At 41.9% G+C, this 12,738-nt stretch overlaps 1 protein-coding gene across 1 annotated transcript; it reads left to right on the top strand.

The window, feature by feature from the left end:
- The first annotated feature begins 184 nt into the window (after positions 1-184).
- On the top strand, positions 185-12,540 carry SNRPA1 (small nuclear ribonucleoprotein polypeptide A'). The gene is made up of 9 exons (XM_063142285.1): positions 185-316; positions 4,870-5,017; positions 5,182-5,260; positions 6,077-6,123; positions 9,016-9,118; positions 9,965-10,044; positions 10,489-10,564; positions 11,075-11,168; positions 12,299-12,540. Exons 1-9 carry the CDS (start codon positions 235-237, stop codon positions 12,355-12,357), a joined length of 768 nt encoding a protein of 255 aa, XP_062998355.1. The 5' UTR covers positions 185-234; the 3' UTR covers positions 12,358-12,540.
- The last annotated feature ends 198 nt before the right edge of the window (positions 12,541-12,738 follow it).

The following is a 12,738-nucleotide window of genomic DNA, read 5'->3' on the forward strand; positions in this document are numbered from 1 at the left end:
GAGAGTTTGGGGTGAATATGACTCCAAATGATGCTTTGATTGACATGAAGCTGCCTGCAAAAGCAGTTACCATGGCGACGGGGAAGCCCGCGCCAACCCCGCTCGATAGCTCGGCGCTCTTCTCCTGCCGCTCCGTATCTCGGTGACTCGGCTCTTCGGGCTGCGCAGCGCCCGGAGCGCATGCGCATTCCTTCTTCTCTGGCTCGGCTGAGCTGCTCGGCCGCGTTGTCCAAGATGGTGAAGCTGACGGCGGAGCTCATCGAGCAGGCGGCGCAGTACACCAACGCCGTGCGGGACCGGGAGCTGGATCTGCGCGGTGAGAAGCCGGGCTTTGGGACGGGCCCGTCGGGGTCATGTCGCTTTGCTTTGCTAGGCCCGAGGCGGCCAGGCCAAGCGAGAGGCTGGTTCTGTGGCGGGAACGACGGTGGCTTGTAAGGGTCAGGGTGGGTTTCTTAGGCCTGAGGCAGGTGGTGGTGGTTGAAATGAATGCTGTCAACAGTACTTCAGGGACGGGGGTTGAGGAGGTGGGTCGGGGAGGGATTTAGGGGGGCGAAGGGGCTTCCCTCCCCTCCCTCTTTAGAGATGGGGAGGGAGCAGCAGCAGGAGAAGTTTATCTACTTAATTATTTTCATTAATTTAACAAAACAAAGAAGTAGCATCAGTAGGGTGACCCTATGAAAAGGAGGACAGGGCTCCTGCATCTTTAACAGTTGCACAGAAAAGGGGATTTCAGCAGGTGTCATTTGTATATATAGAGAACCTGGTGAAATTCCTTCTTCATCACAACAGTTAAAGCTGCAGGAGCTATACTAGAGTGAGCAGGTTTAAAAGAGGGCAAGGCACCTGCAGCTTTAACTGTTGTGATGAAGAGGAAATTTCACCAGGTGCAGCATGCATACAAATGACACCTGCTGAAATTCCCTTTTCAATACAACTGTTAAAGATACAGGAGCCCTGTCCTCCTTTTCATAGGGTCACCCTACATAAGAAGAGCCCTGCTGGATCAGACCGGAGATCCATCTAGCCCAGCACTCTGTTCACACAGGGGCCAGCAAAGCAGGACGTGGTGCAACAGCACCTCCCTGCCCATGTTCTCCAGCCACCGGTGCACACAGGCTTACTGCCTCGGATACTGGAGGTAGCGCACAACCATCAGGGCTAGTAGCCATTGATAGCCTTCTCTTCCAGGAATTTATCCAATCTCCTTTTAAAGCCATCCAAATTGGTGGCCATCACTACATCTTGTGGTAGTGAGTTCCATAGTTTAACTACGCACTTTTATTTGTCAACAATCTCCCACTTACCAGCTTCATGGGGTTCTAGAATTTTGAGAGAAGGTGAAAAATGTCTCCCTATCACACAAAACAACGTGGGATACCACTGAGTCCATCTGCTGCTCTTTACAATAACTTATTTGTCCTTCTAAACTTTTCCCCCCTGTACCATAACTGTCTTTTCAACCCAACAAGTTTTCCATAGCACCCCATGCACTTGTGGTTGTCATATTTCTTTGGATTGATTTATATAATCTATAAAATCTTTCCCTATATTATTAAAAAAAAAATCATCTACACATAGCCAACATCCCCAGGTGATCGTCTTAGTTGGGATAATTTTTATCATCCGTACCCAGATTCTCCTCTTTTGAATATTTGGTCATTGTATGCTTTTTATTTCTTTATTGTATTTATCTGCAAAATGTGTATATGGTTCCATGTGTAAAACAGATTCTGGAGCGATGAATTAAGTAAAAGACTAAAAAAAATAATCAAATAAAACGGCATATTAAAATTATAATTTAAAAACCAACAATGCCAATAAATCCATGTCTGTTAGTTAAGGAATGTTTTCGGGAGGCTCTAGAAGCAACACAGTGTTGGCACCTGCCTGACCTCCAGGGGCAGGGAGTTCCAAAGAAAGACTACCACACAGAAGACTCTTTTCTTGTCGGACTCCAGGTTGGCCCTAGGTCCATGCAGAACTGTCACGAGCGTGACCTCAGTGCCTAGGCAGGTTGGTAAGGGAGAAGGAGCTCTCTCAGGTATCCTGGTCCCAAGTTGTTTAGGGCTTTGTACGCTAGTACCACAACCTTCTTCTCTCTGGCCTTCCTTCTTCTTACATCAGTCCGTTGGTTTCTGTTCACCACTCTGCCGCAAAGATCATCTTCTTGGCTCACCGCTCTGACCATGTTACTCTGCTTCTGAAATCTCTTCATTGGCTTCCAATTCACTTCAGAATCCAATATAAACTTCTCCTGTTAACCTTCAAAGCTTTTCACGGTCTAGCTCCTTCCTATCTCTCCTCTCTCATCTCACACTATTGCCCCGCTCGTGCTCTTTGCTCCTCTGATGCCATGTTTCTCGCCTGCCCAAGGGCCTCTACTTCCCTTGCTCGGCTCCGTCCATTTTCTTCTGCTGCCCCTTACGCCTGGAACGCTCTTCCAGAACATTTGAGAACTACAAGTTCAATCGCAGCTTTTAAAGCTCAACTAAAAACTTTTCTTTTTCCTAAAGCTTTTAAAACTTGATGTTGTGCAGACTTTATACTGTTAGTTTTACCCTACCCTGTGCCTGCTTACCCTACCCTGTGCCTGTTTGCATTCTCTTCCCCTCCTTATTGTTTTACTATGATTTTATTAGATTGTAAGCCTATGCGGCAGAGTCTTGCTATTTACTGTTTTACTCTGTACAGCACCATGTACATTGATGGTGCTATATAAATAAATAATAATAATAATAATAATAATAATAATAATAATAATAACCTTAAACCTGGTGCAGTAGCGAATAGGCAGCCAGTGCAATTTCCTCCGTGCATGCTAAACAGGGGTAGCTCCTGACAACAGCCAAGCTGCTGCGTTCTGCACTAGCTCCAGCTTCCAGAGCAGCCTTAAGGGCAGCCCTACATAGAGTGCATTGTAGTAATCCAGCCTTGAGATTACTAATGACTGTACCACCATGACCAAGCTATCCCTGCCCAAGAGAGGTCGTAGCTGGTGATCCAGGCGAAGCTGGTAAAAAGCACTCCAAGCAACAGTGATGGATATTTCAAGTTGACAGCTATTTAACTGTTATGCAGTTTCTCAGGCAAGGCCTTGTTTTCTTTCTTGGTCTCCAGCTATATAGTAAAGCCACTTTCCAACATTCTGTTCGTTTGGTGTGACCAAGAAATTAGCATTATTATTTATAGCTTTTGTGAGTTTTTTAACCCACCATTCAGGGTACACTGTACTCACAAGGCAGCTTACAATACTACAATAACATGAATATACAACTACAAGTAAATGCAGATGCACAGCAGTAGCAGCTAATGATTTTTAAGTACCAAGAGCAGACTGGAGCAAGTAGTCTTCCGGTTTTTGGTTTTTTTAAAGTCAGCGGTGATGAAGCCAACTGTATCTACCTGCAGAGGGAATTCCAAAGGTGTGGGACCACCACTGAGAAAGCCCTGTCTTTAGTACCTGTCAGCCTAATAGCTCTTGCTGAGGGTCCAGAGAGTAAGCCATCCGATGTGGATCTTAACGCTTGGGTGTGCTCACACAGGTATATGTAGTCCTTCAGATAATGTCCTAAACCAGTTAGGGAAAGAACTTGGTGGCCACTTATGCATCACTAAAACAAAGGACCAAAAAGGATGCTGATTTGCTTATGATTGTAGAGAGAGAAATTTAGAAAGAATTGCTGTAATTTAAATAGAAATGCATCTCATCATACTGGGGAAAACTGATCCAATGAGCTGTGTGCTTGTTCAACCTGCTGTCTGGGTACTGAATGTTGATGAGCAACTTCAAGGCTTTTGCACTGCTCTCCCATTTTGGAGGTTCTTTATCTTTAAACTGGGCTTGGACTGGAAAGCTTTCAAGTAGAGAACTGTAGGGCACACGGCCTTCCTGTATGGGGTTATGTCGGCAGACACAGGCTTGCATCTTAATGGTTGGGAGTTGTAAAGGACAGGGAGGAGGGTTGGTATCTTTCCTGTTCCCTTCCCCTGCCCCCCTTCACATTTGAGGACACTGTTGCAATTAGGACAAAGCCTGCCCTCTGTTCCTGATGTGAGGTGTTCTCTCACAGAGGGATCCCAAAGGTGGGGGTGCTGGACCCTCAGATATCTTGGCAAAATTCAGGTGTGCATTTTGTTAGGGATAATAGTGTAAGCACCACATCATTGGATCTCCAAGAACCCATTTAGTTGAGTATTCTCTTTTCAAGAGTGGCAGCCAGGTGTTCTTGGAAAGTTCGCAAGCAAGCCTGAAGTCTGTGGCCTCCCACCTCCTTTTATTTGCATCTTAACAGCTGTCTCTGAACGTGGAAGTTCTATTTTGCTGTTGCAACTAATAACTGTTGATACCGTATTTCTTCAATTCTAAGACGCTATCAATTGTAAGACGCACACTAATTACAGTACCACCAACAGAAAAAAAGCTTTGATTCTAAGAAATAATAAATGACTTGCGATTCTAAGACGCACCCCGTTTTTAGAGATGTTTATATGGGGGGAAAAGTGTGTCTTAGAATCGAAGAAATACAGTAAAACCTCTCCTCCACGAACTTGTCTTTTTAAAGCCATTTAAGGAAGTGGCTATCACAATCTCTTGTGGCTGTGAAATACTCAAATTCACAAATGTGAAACAATATTTACTTCTGTCTGTTCTGAACCTGCTGTCAACCAATTTGACAGTGGCTCCAAGATTGTTATGAATTCTCTTTTCCCGTTCTCTCAGATCTATTTGACAGGATTGTTGTAAGGAATACCAAAGTGACAATTTGTTGTAAAATGTTATAAGATGCATACTCAACATATGGATTTTCCCTTCCCTATATTGGTTGCAGCTAATGTCGTCGTCTTCTTTTTCTTTCGTTGTTTCATCAGGGTATAAGATCCCCGTGATTGAAAACTTGGGTGCTACGCTGGATCAGTTTGATGCTATTGATTTCTCTGACAATGAGATTCGGAAGTTAGATGGGTTTCCTCTGCTTAGAAGGCTAAAAACATTGTTGGTGAATAACAACAGATTGAGGTGGGTATGTCTCCAGTTGCACTTTGAAGCTCCAATGTCTTTGCAACAGGGGCAGTTCTTATATGAGCGCAAACTTAATATTTGATATTTGAAAAAGAACGGGAGTATACTATACCTTTCTGGATTTTATTAATCTCATTGCTTTCTCTTTCCTTTTGTTTCAGCCGAATAGGTGAGGCACTTGAACAGTCTTTACCAAACCTCAAGGAACTTATCCTTACTAACAATAACATCATGGAATTGGTAAGTGAAATAAAGGATGAAAAAAAGTTGAAACAAGAGAATGCCAAATGTGCAGACGTTTCTAAGATCGCTACTGCTCCCCTTTTGTTTCTTAACACAAGAAACTTTGTCTAAATGATAATTTTACCAGATCTGTCTTCTGTAGAACAGTTGCAATGTAGCAGTGTGGGTCTGTGAACTGCTAAAGGTACTTCGGAAGATTGTTTCCATTCTGGTGCTTAAAATGAAAACCATTAAAGTAAAACTTATTTTCGTAAGCTTCGTGCAGTTGCATCGGGGGAAATATAACTTGAACAAAACGGACTGTGCTTAGAGATGTGGGAGATGCAAAATAGATAAAATGAGTGTGCCCAACCTAAGATGGCAATAGTTGTATGAAGCTGGAGGTAATTGTTTAAGAGCCTGAGTAGAGTTGCAAGGTTACGTGTACCACAAAGGTGGCTTCTCTCTCTTTCCATTGCTGAATGCTGGCAATGAAGATGGTTATTTAAATGTCCCACTTTGCCTTGGGAAGCAACAGAACCAGAGCGACTTGCCACGGGTCTGCTTGGGCTTCGACCAAATCTGATGCGTATTCCTACTGAAGTATTGAAAAGTCAGTTGAGAATAAACCCTAGAATGGAAAGAACCCATGAATAAAATACTTAATGTTCTTCATACTTCTGCTATTGGGCAGTATAAAAATGTAATAAATAAATAAATAATAAATACTTGGATGCATTTGGGGATTCAAAGACATTATGGATTGGTCCTCTTGCCTTTAACAATGTGAAGCATCAAAACTCACTAACTACATTTGTGTTTTATCTTCTTCAGGGTGATCTAGATCCTTTGGCAACTGTCAAATCACTTACATATTTGAGGTATGAGAGATTCAATTTTTTTGTAACTTATAATAGTCTGTCCTATAGTTGAAGGTTGCCAGCCTTAAGCTGCCCAAAGTGTTTTCCTGAAGTCTTGAGGGCGCAATCGTATGGGATTGCAACCCATCAGACAGAAGTCTCTGAGCTCAGAGGCTTCCGAAAATCCTTTTGCCGGCAGGGTGGGAGTAGGATGGAAGTTGTTTTGCTTCTTTTCCTACAAAAAAAATCAAACAAGTTAGAAGGGCACCTGAATCTGTCTAGCTTGCTTACTAGCAATAGGCAGAGATGTGCAGCGGAGAAGCCACATGATAATCCTGATCCCAGCCTCTCCTTCACCCACCGTCTCGTCTCCTCTGAACACACTCTGGAGCGTGTTCAGAGGAGGGCAACCAGGATGATCAGGGGTCTAGAAACAAAGCCCTATGAAGAGAGACTGAAAGAACTGGGCATGTTTAGCCAGGAGAAGAGAAGATTGAGGGGAGACATGATAGCAGTCTTCAAATACTTAAAAGGTTGTCACACAGAGGAGGGCCAGGATCTCTTCTCGATCCTCCCAGAATGCAGGACACGGAATAACGGGCTCAAGTTAAAGGAAGCCAGATTGCGGCTGGACATCAGGAAAAACTTCCTGACTGTTAGAGCAGTGCGACGGTGGAATCAGTTACCTAGGGAGGTTGTGGGCTCTCCCACACTAGAGGCCTTCAAGAGGCAGCTGGACAACCATCTGTCAGGGATGCTTTAGGGTGGATTCCTGCATTGAGCAGGGGGTTGGACTCGATGGCCTTGTAGGCCCCTTCCAACTCTGCTATTCTATGATTCTATGATTCCTTTCCACCCTCCTAGAAGCCATCCATGTTCGCTTTTTTTCAACCTAAAAAATAGCTGCTGTGCTTCTTAGAGTCCCCCTGTTGTCATAGGAGTCTCTACAGCCTCGGGAGAGATACTCAGAAATATCCTACGGTCCCTGGGATTCTGTCCCAGGACCATAGCATTGCTTTCTTAAAGTCTTACTAGAATTGAGAGTTTGCCATATTTTCTAATAGTTTTCTAGCCCATATGATTGTTGAAATGGCAAAATATGCTAAAAACAATAATTTAAAAATAATGCATTATAGATATCATCTTATCCTTCATGACCGTATGCATGTTTGAGATAAAGCAAAACTTTGCAGGTATTTGGCACATCCCAAATTTTCGCCAAACCTACAGTGGCCTGCCAGATGCTCATGGGAAGCCCACAAGTAGGATGTGAGTGCAACACCTTTCTCCTGCTTGGGTTCCCTGGCAACTGGTATTCGAAGGCATACCTTAGCCTTAAACATACAAATTGATATGTGCCACTTCCATCTAGTTTTTACTAAGATCATCAGTCAGTGTCTCAGTTGTATCACTTCAGATATCATGTGGGAGTTCACATGATTGAATGCACAAAACTATTCCCTGCACATAGAAAACTAGATGTCAAAGACAATGCTGGGCTCGAGCATTCAACCGTGTGAACCCCTACCTTCAGTCTGAAGTGGTATAGTCCAGAGAAAAGTTTACCACTCGACCTTTGTCTTCCACCAGAAATAGAACAATCAGCTCCACAGAAGTGCAGGTCTGTGGCATTTATGTAAAAAGATCATGTATGATGTTCGTTTGGTTAAAAAAAAATACATCCCCATGTTATATCCCCACGTTTACATCAGCAAGGCAGGACAGCTTGTTTACGAAAGACAAAACAATACAAGAATAAATAAAAACCAGATAGAACAATTAAAATCAGCATTATGGTTACTTATATTAGTAAAAAGTACCAGTTGTTTGCAACTCTTGATACCTTTCAATACTGAACTGTTTCCCCCGCCCAGGAAGTGGCTTAGACTTCTTTTGTTTTAAGCGTGGAGTGACACTTCTTCACAAGAAGAACGTATAATAAACATACACATTCACTGACATGTACATACAGATCTTTTAAAGATAGTTATTGTAAATAATAAACATTTGCAAGGAGAAGATTTGATGTAAAATATTTTTAAATAAACACGAGGCTTTTTCATAACAAGTACTGATAAATACTAAACTTCCTCCGCTATACGCATCCAATAGATGTGGATGGATGGCATCGCATAAGACAGGACTTCTAACCTGCATTTGAGATGGGTGCATTATCATTCTCTCCATTTGTTTGTAACTAAAGTTTGCATAAGTTTTGATGTTCAGGAGCATCGTAGATGTTAGTGCTGCTTCAGATGTAAGCTTCCATTAAATCTAAGAGCACTTCTGACTTCAGTAACCCACTCACTGTGTGTGGTGATGCAAAGCTCTTACTCTTAAAACAGTCTGTGAATGTTCCCTCATTTAGTTATTATTTTCCATTTAATTATTCAAGAACATTCCTTTTCGATCCCAGTCCTCAAAAGTGGCTAGTAGACCAATACATACACCTGGTTCACACAATCAAACCATGGATTCCTTGCGAGCATGGGGGAGTGAGTAAGAATACTGGTTCTTGCCTGCTCCCACATTCTTAAACAGCCCAAACCTGGAATTCTGGGTTGTTTATGGGTTAACTGTTATTGTTTAACCCATAAACAGCCCAGAATTCCCTGGTTCAGATGTGACAATTGTAGCCTGGTTGTTCAGGAAAGAGGAAACGACGAGCACGCAGGAGACAGCAACCCATAGTTTGCCATTACGTGCGAATCAGGGCGTAGTTAAGGAGTAGGCAGGCCTTAGGGCTTGTGATTTGTTCTTGCCCCTGAAGAAAACTGCTCCAACACGAGTAATCAGAACTTGGAAAACTGCAGTGATCTTGCTTGTCAAAAGTGGAAGTGGAGCCAAATGTTCCCCTTCAGCAGTGCCTGTATTTGAATTGTGTCAATGCCTTTTCTCATTTCCCCCCCTTAGTATTTTGAGGAATCCTGTGACCAATAAGAAGCATTATAGGTTGTATATAATCTTCAAGGTTCCACAAATCAGAGTGTTGGATTTCCAAAAAGTGAAATTAAAAGTAAGTCTCTCAGCACTTGTGAAGTATTTTTCTCCTGAGAAGCTAGGCATTAAATATTAATTTCTCATTTCATCTGATTTGAGCCTCTAATCTGTTTGCAGCAACAGTAGAATATGATTTTCACTGTGTAACATTTTGATTATGGGTAAATGTAATTCTAGATGCAATCCTATGGCCATAGTGATTCTCATCACAGCATATTATGAATCTGCAGTCATACGTCTGGAAGTCTTTTATATTTGTATTCTAGATTTGAGTGGTTAATTAAGATGAAAAATAGGAACAGCCTGCATCTCCAGCCAGCATATTCTATCTCAAATGAAATTCGAAGCCGTTTTTTGGAAAATGCTGGGCCTTTCTTTTTCATATACCTCACTGAGTATCCAGTTTAATTGAACTGGCATCTATGTAGATAATTCCTAGAAATGGAAAGGTCACCTCCTTTCCCATATCTATAGCTGGAGGGGGAAAGCTGATCATATCAAAGAGGCAATTCACATTCATTAGAGTTTGCTGGCTGTTTGGCTCCTTTGGTGACTTAGACAGAGTTGTATACTTTTTTAAAAGTAGAAATGACAGGAGAGGAAATAGTGGTACGTTTGGGAAAACTTTTATTGATTCTTTTGGTACGTTTGGGAAAGCTTTTATTGATTCTTTTGCAGCAAACAGATGTTTCTATGGAAGAGTGATAGCTTTAGTCGGCCCAAGTTTAAAGACTTCACCTTGATGTCACTGTACATTTGTGTTGAGAATTACTGCTCACCATGCCACGTCCTTTTGGGGAAAAGCTATGCACAGTGTGCTTGTTGATGTTGCATTAACTTTATATGTGTGGTATCGCTGTAGGAGCGTCAGGAGGCAGAGAAAATGTTCAAGGGCAAGCGGGGTGCACAGCTTGCAAAGGATATTGCCAGGAGAGCAAAAACGTAAGATACGGATAACCACTTTAATCTGGCAGTCTCCTTCAGAAACACCACAGCCAATTGAAATTCTCTTGGGCTCAGGCAAAGCCCGTAGCTGACACTGACTAGCTCCAAACTGCCTAGTTGATGAACGGCAAACGTTACTTTTGAAAACAGTACTAGTCTCCTTGACTGTTCATCATGGACCCTAACTATTCAGCATTCCAAGCTAGCAGCTTAGACCATACACACAATTTGCCTTTTGCTTGTCAGAATGCACAAGGGTGGGATGTGGGAAGGTCACCCTGCTGGTGTTTCTGAAGGAGCTACTACTTCATTGTATCAGTTTGTTAACAAAGATAAGATACTACACTTGATTGAAATCGGTGCTTCCAGAGACTTCTCTTTGGGAGCTCGAGAAGCAGGTGATGAGCTTTGGTATTTAATAGTGCGCTTTTTCTTCTGAAGTTTCAATCCAGGTGCTGGTTTGCCAACGGACAAAAAGAAGGGTGGTCCCTCCCCAGGGGATGTGGAAGCTATCAAGGTAACGTTTTCAGACCCTTATAAGAAGAATCTACCAGGAAAAGTACCCCTTGCACAAAGATGTCCAAAAAACTTGTCATAAAAGCATTTGATGTCATTATTTAACATTATTTAACTGCAGCATGCATGCAGTTAGCATGAAACGTCTCTACTTTTCTGTTGCTGATAATAATTGTGTTGCTTTTCTTAGCAAGTGGGAAATACGCATTCTTTACATTTCTGTAACTATGTTGCTTCTTACTGCAAAAAAATCAATTTTTAAATTGCCTGGCCAGCACAACCTGAAGTCAGTATCAGTAGGTTAAAACAGTAACAGATGTTAAACTCTACCCTCTGGCTGGTATTGAATTAGGCTTGATTTGATACAGTACGATGCTTTGTTTGGAGTGAAGACCAGTTCAGTTAGCACTGTGGTTAGCCAGTGCAATTACTGTTGACATTCCTGTAAAATGTGCATTGAACTCTTGCCTTGACAATGTTGCATGAGTGACTTTTAATCTTTCTCTTTAAGAATGCCATTGCTAATGCCACAACTCTAGCTGAAGTAGAGAGGCTCAAGGGCTTGTTGCAATCTGGTCAGATACCTGGTAGAGACCGTAAAGCAGGTAAGAAGCAGCTTCCATGATGATTATGCTTGCAGAGGGTTATTTATGTTTTCAACAGTATGGACCAACCTGAACTCTGAATAGGACTGGAAAATTGATGGTGGACATTTGCTTCTTCAGTAGTACCAACTTCTTCATTTAATACATATTCATTATATACCCTGTTTTCTCCCCCCCCCCCTTCACCGCTCAGAAAGTATATTTGTGTTTAGGGGAGGGGCTATAGAAAGCAACTTTTTATATTGTGCTTTTTATATTGTATTGTGTATTTGTGCTTTTAACCTGTTGGTTGTCTTACTATGGTTTTAATTTTTGTGAACCGCCCAGAGAGCTTCGGCTATTGGGCGGTATAGAAATGTAATAAATAAATAAATAAATAAACTTTTCATCTGCACTGTTTCAGAGGATTAAATGCTGTGCCATACTGAACTCCTTCCATGTTGAAAACTTGTATGATAGCAGGAAGGGATCTAGGCCAGCTTTTCCCCCCTGAAATGCTCAAAATCTATGTGGCAGGAATAATTTCCCATCATATGATCTCCCTTCTTGCAGTCTGATACAGTACAGCCCAGAGGCAGGTTTACCACCTCAGTGAGATCTGTGCTTTACAAGCATGTACACTCTATATTTCATGAAGATGTGCCCTTATACCCTGAAAAGCTTTCCCTTCAAAAATTGAAGAATTCAATGACATTTGATTATGTGTGAAGTTAGATATATGGACACCTTAAAACAGGTGGGCAGAAAGTAGATCTCCAGATGTTGGACTTCCAGCATTCCTGACCATTGGCCATGCTGGCAGCAGCTTTTGGTAGTTGAAATCCAAAACATCAGGATTATCTATTCTCTGCCCACCTTTGCAAAATGCTGAAAAGCAAGGAGATGCTTGATTGAGTTTTTTTCCTGGCCACAGGAATTAGTAGAGGGATCTCAACTGCAGTTTGAGGCAACAACCAAGTTAAGAACTTGAAAATTCATTTAATCCAAATCAGTCAAATTTGTTTGAGACGTCATAATTCCATTTTTCAGGATACTTCTTTAGAATGAAAAACAGAACTTTACAATCGCTCCTTCTGTGAGGTATCTGTTATGTGCAATAAAGTATTAATGAGTTGCTGTCTGCTTCGTAGGCCCTTCGGATGAGGCTGAAGAAGAAATGGAGGAAGATGTAATTGCCAATGGATCTTAAAATGCATCTTCTGGAGAGTCTGCCGAATGTTATTGAACCATTGTCATTGAAGCCTTTTGATTTATTGCTGAAGATGATTCCTTTGTTTAGTTTTTGTTCAGCAATGCTATTGATATGTGAACTGTACTTTGTAAATTTTATACTGTACATTTTGAAGTAAAATAAACATCTTTTTTCCCCAAATGCATTATACTGTTTGATGCAAATAGTTTGCAAACCACTCTGCTTTGCTTTCTATGCACCATCACACTACCTCCAAGCAAGTCTATCAGTGCTACAATTCAGTGGGAATATGGACTAGATCAGAGGGTCCCAAACTCCGCTATGTTAACACCCAGTCCCTGTTGTGATGAAGGATACAATGTTCTGTCTCACTCCCTA

The sequence above is a fragment of the Elgaria multicarinata genome, chromosome 16, assembly GCF_023053635.1.
Source record: "Elgaria multicarinata webbii isolate HBS135686 ecotype San Diego chromosome 16, rElgMul1.1.pri, whole genome shotgun sequence".
NCBI lineage: Eukaryota > Metazoa > Chordata > Lepidosauria > Squamata > Anguidae > Elgaria > Elgaria multicarinata.

Coding starts and splice junctions, on each gene's coding strand:
- SNRPA1 (XM_063142285.1), top strand. CDS start 235: ATGGTGAAGCTGACGGCGGAGCTCATCGAGCAGGCGGCGCAGTACACC. Junction 5,261..6,076: donor ACAATAACATCATGGAATTG/GTAAGTGAAATA, acceptor TATCTTCTTCAG/GGTGATCTAGATCCTTTGGC. Junction 11,169..12,298: donor TGGTAGAGACCGTAAAGCAG/GTAAGAAGCAGC, acceptor TCTGCTTCGTAG/GCCCTTCGGATGAGGCTGAA.